This window comes from Cebidichthys violaceus, unplaced genomic scaffold, assembly GCF_023349555.1.
Source record: "Cebidichthys violaceus isolate CVI_PGR_0920_01 unplaced genomic scaffold, fCebVio1.0.p SCAF_210, whole genome shotgun sequence".
NCBI classification, from domain to species: Eukaryota; Metazoa; Chordata; class Actinopteri; order Perciformes; family Stichaeidae; genus Cebidichthys; species Cebidichthys violaceus.
In genome coordinates this window covers 52,360-63,752 of record NW_027176385.1, presented here as the reverse complement: position 1 = coordinate 63,752, position 11,393 = coordinate 52,360, and the positions used below count along the sequence as shown (strand labels likewise).

At 43.2% G+C, this 11,393-nt stretch overlaps 2 protein-coding genes across 2 annotated transcripts; one reads left to right on the top strand and one right to left on the bottom strand.

Annotated features, from left to right (window-relative positions):
• Positions 1-11: 11 nt before the first annotated feature.
• Positions 12-4,245, bottom strand: anapc7 (anaphase promoting complex subunit 7). Its single transcript, XM_068717474.1, has 11 exons — positions 4,067-4,245; positions 3,234-3,420; positions 2,948-3,067; positions 2,699-2,810; positions 2,232-2,385; positions 1,991-2,133; positions 1,705-1,822; positions 1,402-1,598; positions 1,090-1,314; positions 821-971; positions 12-724 (listed from the first exon to the last, which is right to left on the bottom strand). Exons 1-11 carry the CDS (start codon positions 4,165-4,167, stop codon positions 535-537), a joined length of 1,698 nt encoding a protein of 565 aa, XP_068573575.1. The 5' UTR covers positions 4,168-4,245; the 3' UTR covers positions 12-534.
• Positions 4,246-5,912: 1,667 nt separating this feature from the next.
• Positions 5,913-10,992, top strand: LOC137877518 (ubiquitin-conjugating enzyme E2 G1-like). Its single transcript, XM_068717472.1, has 6 exons — positions 5,913-6,085; positions 8,133-8,235; positions 8,345-8,442; positions 8,571-8,749; positions 8,864-8,971; positions 9,080-10,992. Exons 1-5 carry the CDS (start codon positions 6,043-6,045, stop codon positions 8,948-8,950), a joined length of 510 nt encoding a protein of 169 aa, XP_068573573.1. The 5' UTR covers positions 5,913-6,042; the 3' UTR covers positions 8,951-8,971; positions 9,080-10,992.
• Positions 10,993-11,393: the final 401 nt, after the last annotated feature.

Genomic DNA, 11,393 nt, shown 5'->3' with positions numbered 1-11,393 from the left:
TTCAGGCCAAGTGAGTTTCATTATTTTATTATACACTTTAAAAATATGTACAAAATACTATAGACATTTATCTTGAAGTAGTTAAGAAACACTTGAGTCAGTTGTACTTTTTTTTTTTTTTTTTTGACACAAAGGCAGACTCAGACGACACACGGAAACAATAAAGCCTGTACATTACATGACATTCTGGTGACAAAATTCAAACGTAGATTATAGATTTTAAAGAGCAGCAGGAAATATGATACATGGTCACTTTGTTTGCCCGTCAGAGACGATCTGCAGCAAACAAGTGTCCGTGAGGCTCAAACGAAACACTTAAAAAAATGGTTGCCAGTCTCTCCTGTGAAGGATGACTCCAGCCAAACTGTCCCTTCACACCAAATGACTCTGACAGTTACTTCTGTCTAAACTTCCCAGTACTAGCCGGAAACAGTCCTCCAGTATACTGAACTCAAATGCAGGTCTTTTTTTTTTTTTTATTAATACACTGAGGGGGGGGGCGGAGTGTGACTGTGTGCCCTCCGGTGGCCGAGGTCACTGCATCCCAAACCACTGCTCCTGATCAGCCCACTGGGCCGCTTCGCTGTCGCTGCCCTCCAGATCCCCGTCCTCTCCGCTGCCCTCCATGTCGTCTCCGTCCAGCTCCACCGTGGCGTCGGTGGGACTCTCCTCCTTCTCCATCTTCTGCATGCCTTCTAAAGACTTCTGGTCATTGGGATCCAGGCTATGGAAAGAAAAAAAAGATGTAAAAAAACGCACTTATGTTGCGCTTGGATTGGCAATTTATTCTCCGGGATTAGAAGTAGCACTCTGTGGTCACCTTAGCGCTATGCTGTACTGATCCATGGCTTCCTGGTAATCGTTGACGGCCACTAAGAAATCTCCCAGCATTCTGTGCAGGACACAATCGCTCTGATTGGCCAGGGCGTTCCTGAGGAGAGCGATCCCTTCTTCATATTTCTGTTCCCGACCTTCACAAGAACAAACAGGACATCGTCATTTTCACTACGTCATCGAATAGATTTAAATTTCTGGGAACTACATCACTACTTAAGAGGACGTGTTCGTAGTAAAAACGGTTTTATGTACTGAGCAGTTCGGCCTTCTTGACCACAGCCTTGGTGTAGTCGGGTCTCTGGGCCAGAGCTTTGTCCAGCAGGGTTTTGGCTTTCTCCTGAGTCACCGGGTCTTCCAGGCACACCGTGGCGAGGATGGTCAGAGTCTGTGCGTTGGCCCCGAGAGTCTTATAGATGTTATTGGCCATCCCCATAGCCTCTCGAATCCCATTGGACGCCAGGTAACAGTCGATCAGACCTGTGAACGGACGGTTAAAAAGGTCAATGCGAGGGGAACAGAAACGCAACATGATCCGAGAAGAACACAGAGACGGTACAAACGTGCCTTCATAGCAGTCGAGTCTGCAGGGAGCCAAGCGCATGGCCTCCCTGAAGTGGATGATGGCTTCCTGAACGCGGCCCATGTTTCTCAGCGCCGCCCCCTTCAGGAGGAGCGCCTGCACGCTGTTGCTGTTCAGCTGGATGGCCTTGGCTCCCAGGTACAGGGCTCTGGAGTAACGCTTGCTATAAAAGCTGTGACAACTGAACAACAGAAGGCGATTCAAAAGGAATGCAAAAACTACGACAATGATACTTCATGAAGAAGAATGAAAAACAGAGAGTAACCGTTACTACTTAAGAGACTCACCCGGAGATCACCCAGGGTTCTGCGTGCTGGTCTGAGATATTAAATAACCTTCCTCCCAGGACTTCAACATCCTCCAAGTGTCCTTCGCGGGCCATCAGGTAGCCGTAGACATCCATTCCTGCAAACATCACAACGGACATTTTAACAAGACAGCAAACGGTCTCATGTCTTGTTTAGGGTTAGTGTTAAGCTGTGTGTGAAGATAAAGTAGGCTTTACTGAAATAAACTTTTGAGCAGTTTGGGACAGTTTTCTAGGTTAATCAATCAATAAAAGCTGCAGCACACCTTTGATGAGGTATGGGTCCAGCATCTGGGCTTGTTCAAATTTGAGGATGGCGTTCTTGGTGTCGCCTGCCCTGAAGTAGACATCTGCCAGGCTCACCAGGAGGTCCACGTTGTCCCGCAACAGAGACTTCTTCTCCAGAGAGCTGAGATGAGACGCATCAAATACAACAAGTCTGTCTCAATAACAAAAAGGAACAGTAAGATTCACTCACTCTCTACAAAACTGTAGTGCTCTGCTCACCAAATAGTGTTGATGGCTCTTTGATTGTCCCCCGCATGTATGAAGGCATACGCTTTGATCCAAACAGAGAGCCAGTCCAGGTTGGGGATACTCTGGATCACATCCATAGTCATGGACGCCACTTCAGCTCCTTTGACTGATAAAGAGAGAAGACCTGTGAGGGAAAAATGAGTGAAAAAGATTATTCAAAGAGCAGCAGGAGCATGTGATTCACTAAGTCAAAGCAGAGAGAGAGAGAGAGAGAGAGAGAGAGAGAGAGAGAGAGAGAGAGAGAGAGAGAGAGAGAGAGAGAGAGAGAGAGAGAGAGAGAGAGAGAGAGAGAGAGTGTGTGTGTGTGTGTGTGTGTGTGTGTGTGTGTGTGTGTGTGTGTGTAAAGAGCTACAAGTGTAAAGAGTGCAGATAGACTTGAGCAGGAGAGTCTCAGCAGGTGAACATTTGGCTGAAGGCGTCTCTGTGATCATGCCCACCAATGATTGCATCCAGGGCGACGGGACACTGTCTGAGGACCTCTTTGTAGCTCGTCACTGCAGAACGCTCCTGACCGGCTTTCCTGTACAGGTTAGCCAGCATCATGTTGATCTGAGACGAGAAACGACAGCGACCTCCATCATAATCAATTGTCACGCTTCACATTGTGAAGGCCCGTGTAATTAAAAAAGGAACATAGCGCATGTAGGAAACAGCTTACTACAATAACCACGAGACCAGCAGCCTACCTTTGGAGTCCTCTGTCTGGACGGGATCCCATCGAGCACGGCTATGGCATCTTTGTCCAGCTTCAGAATGGTGTAGCACTCAGCGATCTTGTACTTTACCTCAATTTCTGAGGGCAAACTCTGAAAGACAACATTATGTATGATTGTCATTTCCATTCACGCCACCTGACCAAGTCAGTGGTATAGATGTTTGTCCCTCAAAGTGCACAATATTGCATGACACTATAATTGTGCAGCCGAGTTGTGATACAGCATCAGACAAAAATGTAAGTGTTGTGGAACACACCTGTGCCTGTAAGTTAGATGCAGCTCCACCAGCTGAGGTACGAACTTTAGATGTTTTGCTGAGCACCTTCTTCTGCTGCAGGGCCATGCTGTACTTGCAGGCAGCATTGCGGTACTCCTTATCGTGGAAGATGGCATCGGCGTGGTAAACCAACAACTGGTACTTCTGGGCCGGCGAGAAAAGCTCTCTGGAATCAAAGAGATATAAGTAATTATGATCAGAATAGACACAAGTCAATCCTACACAAACAACACAATGTGTTAGAGGAAATGCTAACAGCACAAAAACATACATGATCTCATTAAATGCTCAGCAATACAGAGAAGAAATACGAGTAAATATTAGAAAATCAAGTTGATAAAAACATATAAAACCAAACTGATGACGACTATTCTCAAATTTGAAAAACAAAAAACACTGTGACGCTCCTATAACTTTGAAAGCACATAGCCACTGTGTTTAATTAATCACACTATGTTTAAATAGGCATGTTATTAACAATATATATTGAAAACTCGCTGATCGGCTGAACTCACAACACTTCAAGCTAACGGCTAATAGCTGCAGGCACAATTAACTGCAGGAGACTCTTCATATGACTATTTCTTGGAACATAATATAAACTGTAGTGTTATTGACGTGGTTACGTGGTGTGCGTATCTTGCGGGTATCAGTTTGCGTTGATATAGAAGCCCGAGCTGCTTTACGGCTACAATCAACGATTGTTTGCTGTTGTTGGCCAGTTAGCTTTCGGGCTGACAAAACACAATACGATGATGTAGAAAGGGGGGACACTTCAGGAATTAGACGCACCCCGCTCGGACATTACTTACGGATTGTTATTACTCATCGTCAGCAACAAACTGCTCAATATCCGGACATTAGAGTGAAGGCCGGCGGCGGCCATGTCCCGTACATGATCTATTACATTCATTTTACGAGTGCGTTGAGGGCTGGCTTTAGATTTCCGTCTCAAGTTAAAAGTTTGGGCTTGTAAACAGCTAATGCTAGCTAGCTTGTGACGTATTAAATATGGCGCCGATCAACCTTCCTTCCGCATAATGCTGCCTTCAGGGACTCTTCACAAACTCGTGCTTTCAACAACTGCACTGCTAAATATGATATAATGCGTCTTTAGCGAGCAAAAGCAGTTTTATTTGTATTCATTTAATTTTTAGAAACAATAGGAAAAATGCATAGAGTGGAAATCAACGTTTTACAGATTCTTATAGATTATTTTTAAAATCTCCACATTAAGTCGGGTTGGTGATACATACATATCTCCGATGACAATGAACGCAGCTTAGGTATTTGCTGCAGCAATATATTTTTATTCAGTAAATTAATGCAAAGCTACTTCATTTCATTCAACAAATGTTCTTAACTGTTTACAGTAGTTACTTGTGATACAAAAACAAAGTACTTAAGTATTTTGTGTATGTCACTTATGCATTCGACAGCCATGCATAATAGTCAAGTGTAAGTATTTTGATCTAAAATAAATTATATTAATAATGTGCAAAGGTATAATACCATTTGGAGTGGTACATTTACAATAGCAAAATGCTTATTGTTAGTAGTATGTATTTATTTATATTATAGATAGATACATGTGTATACTTTATTTATCCCCGGGGGGAATGTGTTTGTAGCAGCAGCCAACGAAGTTACACAGTAAAATAAAAATATTAAGTACGGAAAATGCACAATATATACAATACAATAAAGTAACAGGGCAGAACCTATTCAATTTAAAGAAAATAAAGTAATAAACAAATTCACAGTATATACAATAAAGTAAAATGGTATTAAGTTAACTATCTAGGAAAGCTAAACTAACAGTAGTGCAAAAGATCGCCAACAGCAGTGTAGCGGTGTTTTAGTCATTTGAAGGAAGTTTTGGCCAGAGGTGATTTATTATAGTGTTATAGCAGAGAGCAGGAATGTTCTCCTGTATCTGTCCAGGTGACAGCGGAGAAGGTGCTCCTCTGTCCCTGCAGTAGGTGGTGCAGAGGGTGGTCCTGGTTATCCAATATGGATGATAGTTTCTTCAATGTCCTCCTCTCCACCACCTGTTCCAGAGTGTCTTGTTTGCAGCCGATGATGGAGCCGGCCTTCTTAACCAGTTTAAGTCTGTTGGTGTCTCCGGCTCCAATGCTGCTCCCCCAGCAGACTACGGAGAAGTACAGTGCACTGTCCTCAACAGACTGGTAGAACATCTCCAACATCTTGATGCACACGGTGAAGGATCCAAGTTTCCTCCAGAAGAAGAGTCGACTCATCCCCTTCTTGTACACAGCATTGATGTTGGTCTTCCTGTTCAGTCTGACACCCAGGTACTTGTCCTCCTCCACCATGTCACCATGGTGAACAGGAAGGGAGACGGAACAGTTCCCTGTGGAGCTCCAGTATCACACATCCTATAAGGCCAGACATTTTTACAAACCAAATAACAATAACCACAATGAAAGTAAACAACAACAAATGAATCAGTATCATCATCATACACACCGATCGGTCTGGATTTCTCAAAAGACAACAAAGTATTGATTCCAGGTGACCCTCTTGCTGAGACTTACAGGACAGTATGTTTATGATGCAGATAGGTTGCCTTGAACACACACATTCACACACAGTCAATGTGGACGCGCATGCGCACAGCCAAAGCCAGCAGCTGAACCTTGTGTCAAAACACAGAGGGAAATCAGCAGTAGGCAGCGCAAGATCTCGCCTCGATTTCAGCTTTAGCTCTATTTTGTTGGGAAAGTATTTGTCGACACAAAGTGATTTTCATTTACGTCTGCGTACCATGACCGAACAATCAGCATTACTTCTTCGAAAACAACTCGCAGGTAATCTGAATACGAAACACTGTACGCGCATACAGCCGTTATAGAAGCTACCTAACGTTAGATAGCAGCTAGCGTTAGCTACGCACAGCTATGTTTACGCCATAGGAGTACGCTTAGGAAAGCTAACCCAAAGCAACACAATGGGCTCCTTTTATCACCGCAGTTCAGCGTGTGGCTAAAGCTACCTCGATTAGCTGATCTCTGGTGGGGGGGGGGATAAAGATCCATATGTACATGTTTACGTGGCTCAATAACACCAACACTTAACGGCAACCTTGCTAGCGGGCTAGCAAGTTGGGCATTAGTTAGCGGACGGAACAAAGGAATAATCAATCCAGGGACTAATCTGCTCTGATGACTTTCGTACTGCTAATGCTAGCTGTGTGTGTTCTAAGCCTTGTAGAGACGAATGTGCTGCTATTTTGATTTCAATTACAAAGTGGCCACCGAGCTCTATAATTAATATCTAGCGTTTCTGATGTCAAATCTGGCTCCTTTAGTTGAGGACACGCATCTCAGTGTTACAGTCCTCAGTAACGAGTTCTCCTGTTGGGTTCACTGGAAAATATCAATATTAATACTGGCTGTTAATGCCAGATACAAGGACTTCATCACCGAGGTACTAATACCTCTTATGTACAGGTGCAGCTGAGCTGACAGTCCAGCTCAGTGTGTGTGTGTGTGTGTGTGTGTGTGTACACAGATACAAATGTCAATATTAATTTTGCCCAACTGCAAAAATCAAATAAGGTCATAAAACTGTAATGCAGCATTCAATATTATAAAAATATATATTTAAGCTTCACAATGTTATGAGGGTCAACATCCCAGACAATGGAGACTAGATGTTGTCATAAAATTGATATTATTTCCCCAGTTGTACGCGGCCATAGTGACCTACTTTTATGTAGTTGGAGCTGTGGTAACGCTCTGTACGGTCAGGGTGTACAGTCTATGGACAGGACTGTGGTCCTGAATAACAGCGTCCCTCCATCCAGCACCGCATCCCCTGATTTATCCTCCCGTCCACGACTGGTTTACTTTGCTTTCTCTGCAGCTGTGAATCACTGACTTTACGGCGGTTGACTCAATTCACTTCTTCATGTTGATGATTCACTTCGACGGGGATAATTATTTTTGGAAGCCACGATTTTGATTCAGTGAACATTAGTCAGAACTGACTTACTGAATTTATTGGTGTGAGACTGCAACTTATTCTCTCCTCTCTTAGATGGAGAGACACAGAGTTTCTATTACTTCACAGAATATTCTGATATGATGCCAAACCCTGAAAATGAAATATCTCATATACACATTAAATCAAAGTCATAACAGAGGAATGATTTAGCAGATGAATCGCTGTCAGTGATGGCATTTCTGGGTCAGAACATTTAAACTCAAGAGGTCAAATCAGCACAATTCATGCTAACCCTTTTGAAGGTAATGGTGTTAATTAAAGGGGCTAATAGAGCACTCACTACTCATTCTGTCTGATCAGCAGCTGCTAGCCCGCTTCATATCGTCACCATGAACTCAAGCTCTCCTGCAGCTGCTTCACAGCGGTTAACATGCAGCTTAGCTCAGATGTATTTGTTCCTTCATCATCGGTGGCTCGTCATTGTCAACGCTCGTTCATTATGGCTGTTCTGCATCGTCATTGTCCTCTAAAGGTGTTTACTGTGAACCATTTCTTGCAGCAACTGTGGGTCCCCCCCCCCCCCGGTGTTGAGGGTTATTACAAAATCAATTCATGTCCCAGTTCTGTGGTAAAAACTGAAGTAATCTTACTTTGTGGTTTTTATTGCCATGTGAGTTAAATATTTGTGTTGCGCTTCATGTTAAGGTTTTTTTTGTTGAGGCTGAGTTTTGTTCTGATGTTCACCAGATTCTTGATTACTGTTACAAGCCGTTTTAACTCTCTTATAAACAGGTTGTGATGTCATTCTTTTGTCTGCTAATTTGTCAAATTGTACCAATTGTCTTATTAAATGATTATCTATTTGTTCATGTATTAAAAAAGACCGTCTGCCTCTTTTTTTTTTTCCAGAGCTCAACAAGAACCCCGTAGAGGGCTTTTCAGCTGGTCTGATAGATGATGATGACATATACAAATGGGAAGTTGTGATCATTGGTCCACAAGACACCCTTTTGTAAGTGAGAACATATTTGGACAATCGTGTCTTTGGTTGAGAAATCTGTAAGTTACTATTTTAAATCCGTGTGTTCTCGTCCGTTCACGCTCCGTTCTTTGTGTTTCAGTGAGGGAGGGTTTTTCAAAGCGTACCTAACGTTTCCCTACGATTATCCACTACGGCCTCCGAAGATGAAGTTCATCACGGAAATCTGGCACCCAAACGGTGAACATGCTCAGCAGACTTTCCTGATTGTTTTCATTGGATCGTTTTAACGGTTGTAGTGAAGAAATGTGATTCGTTTGAATGAAGGCTGTCTATTAATATTAAATCCACGCTGCCGTTCCTCACAGTGGCAAAGAACGGAGACGTTTGCATCTCGATCCTGCACGAGCCGGGAGAAGATAAGTTCGGTTACGAGAAGCCCGAGGAGCGCTGGCTTCCGATCCACACGGTAGAGACGATCATGATTAGTGTTATCTCCATGCTGGCGGACCCCAACAGCGACTCACCGGCGAATGTGGACGCGGCGGTGAGTTACACTCCTCGCGCCGAAATAAACCTCCCTTTCTTATCGTTACCACGGCAGCACAAGTAGATTGAGGACGTGTGTCACTGACAACAAAATCTACTGTTGCTCCCGCAGAAAGAGTGGAGGGAGGACCCGAACGGTGAATTCAAGAGGAAGGTGGCTCGCTGTGTAAGAAAAAGTCAAGAGATGGCTTTCGATTAGGAGTCGGTTGTGAATTCCAGGGTGAGTAAATTGAGTTGTTTCAGCGATGTCAGAGTCACTCGTGAAACCTTGTTCTAGAAGTAACTAATTATGATCTTCTTCTTCTTCTTCTTCTTCTTTTCTTTTCAGTTAAAGGAAATGCCTTCAGAGGGAAAATTTCAACAAAAGGCTTTTGCACCCCTTGTTTTGCCAGTCAAAGGAATCGGTTGAGCTTCAACCACGTTTCTGTGAACGGTTGTCGTTTTCCACAAGATGAGCCAATTTGAGAACCCTACCAGCGAAATTAACCCCGTTTCCTTCCTGGAATTGTATATTTAATTTTATTTATTTTGGAGGAAAAAAATTAATGATGTAAGATATGTCACTACTGTAAATTAACTTGCTTTTTTTTATCTGCTGCTGAACAGTTTCTACTTTATACCAGGTTTCTTATGCAATTTAGTGAGTTAAGATTGTGTAAAACAAAACACCTGTTACCATTCGGTCATCACTCGTCCTCCCTGCTGAATACTCACCACCAGATTAACGTCGGCCCAAACAACTCTCTGTCCATCCATGTGGTTATTCCCAACACTGACATTGAATCACTGCTGCCTTGTTGTGGGCTTCACTTCCTCACCGTCTGCTTGTTGTTTTCGAGGGACAGCTGGAGAACTTTCAGAGTGTTTTTCCGGACGGTCTTTGTTTTCTGAGAAAAGGCCTCCTGCTAGCATTTTCTTCTGGCGCTAGCGCACGTCTAAGAGACGTAAAACCACGACTCTCAAATCTGCATGATCCCCCTCAAACAGCTCCGTCATGTGTTGTTGCTAGATGTAAATGGAATGGCTTACTCTGTGATTTAAGAGTCGCGGTTTTACGATATGTTGACTTGCACAAGCATAGCTAATGGTAACAGAAGGTTTGTGCCAACTTCTCAGGACAAAACTAGACGACTAAATTAGGCTCTCGATTAGCAAAAACCTCTAACATCCCTGAGCCTTTCCTTCTTAACAAGTGTTCCTCACGGTCAACGACGACATCTATTGATTATCACGCAGTCCGTCGTCTTTTCGCAACGTTATTATAAATCAAGGACAACCAAATACAGTCCGGTTAACTGGCATCTGAGCGTACCTCACTTTAAAAGGTTCATACATTTGACGAGGATTATGGTCGTTTGAGTTGTGCGTCTGATTTTAGGGGCTCCGTGGTGGACTCGGGCGAGGCCGTCTCACTTTTGCTGTGGCACGTTTGGCTTTGGATCGGCGCGTGGGTAAAGGATGGTGTGTAAGTCACAGGACTCCGGGTAGATTGTTGAGTAAAGCTCTTTAATTCTATCAGCGTCTTGAGTTCTGATCGTTTCATACCTAGATAATATTTATCACCTTTTACTTAACCACTGAATTTGAGTTGGGATTCTTGATAGAGACTTGAAGTGAACTCACCACTTAGCACAGAGTATAAATACGTGTTCTGATGGGAAAAAGATGAACACAAATCCTGCATCTAGGTTTTATTTTTTGAAGAATATACACGTCGCGTGTTTAGGTGGAGTCTGGAAACCGCCGGCTTAATTTGTTCACTTTCATCGATGGTGTTGCCGACCGTTGAGCCGTTATGGCATCTATTCTGAATTATGTTATACATGATTATGGTCTGTGACTGACATTGGAAAAAAAAAAAAAGGCTCACCATCTTTTGGCGCATGCAATCAGGTTTGAAGGAGTCGGGTACGTTTCGATATGATACCGTTTGTTAGTACATTCTGGGTGAATGTGATGTGTACAGTTAGTAGACTTCTGTAGACTTTATGATCACATAACTGCTGTTGACATTACCTTTTTAAGTCAGAATTTTCTAACCTACCATGACCTCCTCTGACCGGTGTTCACTGTATTTGCACAGATTCGGTGCGTTTGAAATGTCATTAAGCAATACGCTCTGAAAATGGTGTGTCCAGGTAATCCACCCCAACGCCATTATTAGTTGTTTTATGTTTGTTTTTCATTTTGTGTCAATGCAATGTATATTGGACATGATGCTCAATAAAGTGTGTAAACAGATTGGCCTGTAATGTTGTTTGCGTTTTACATTTTAGATGAGAACACACTGGGTTCAAGTAGATTAGACCTCTGCTCTGTAATTGGAACCCGGGGAGTAGTGTCACATTTCAGGGCTTCATTTCACTCTCGGAGGATCTTTTGGCTGCAACGTACACCAAGCCGATAAAAAGATGCTAGAGACCTGCTCTGGCTTATCTACGGGACGCATCGGGATTCTAAGTAACGATGAGGAAACGCGTTACATTTGTTGAGCAGCTGAAAAAAGACAACCTGTTAAACAATGGAAGTGGTCACATCTCAATGAGGTAAGGGCACAACGTGAGTTCTAGGTTTTAACGGATGAATTCGGAGGATGCATTTATTGCTTCTTTTTAAATTGTGAGGTTCTGTTTTTAGGTCTG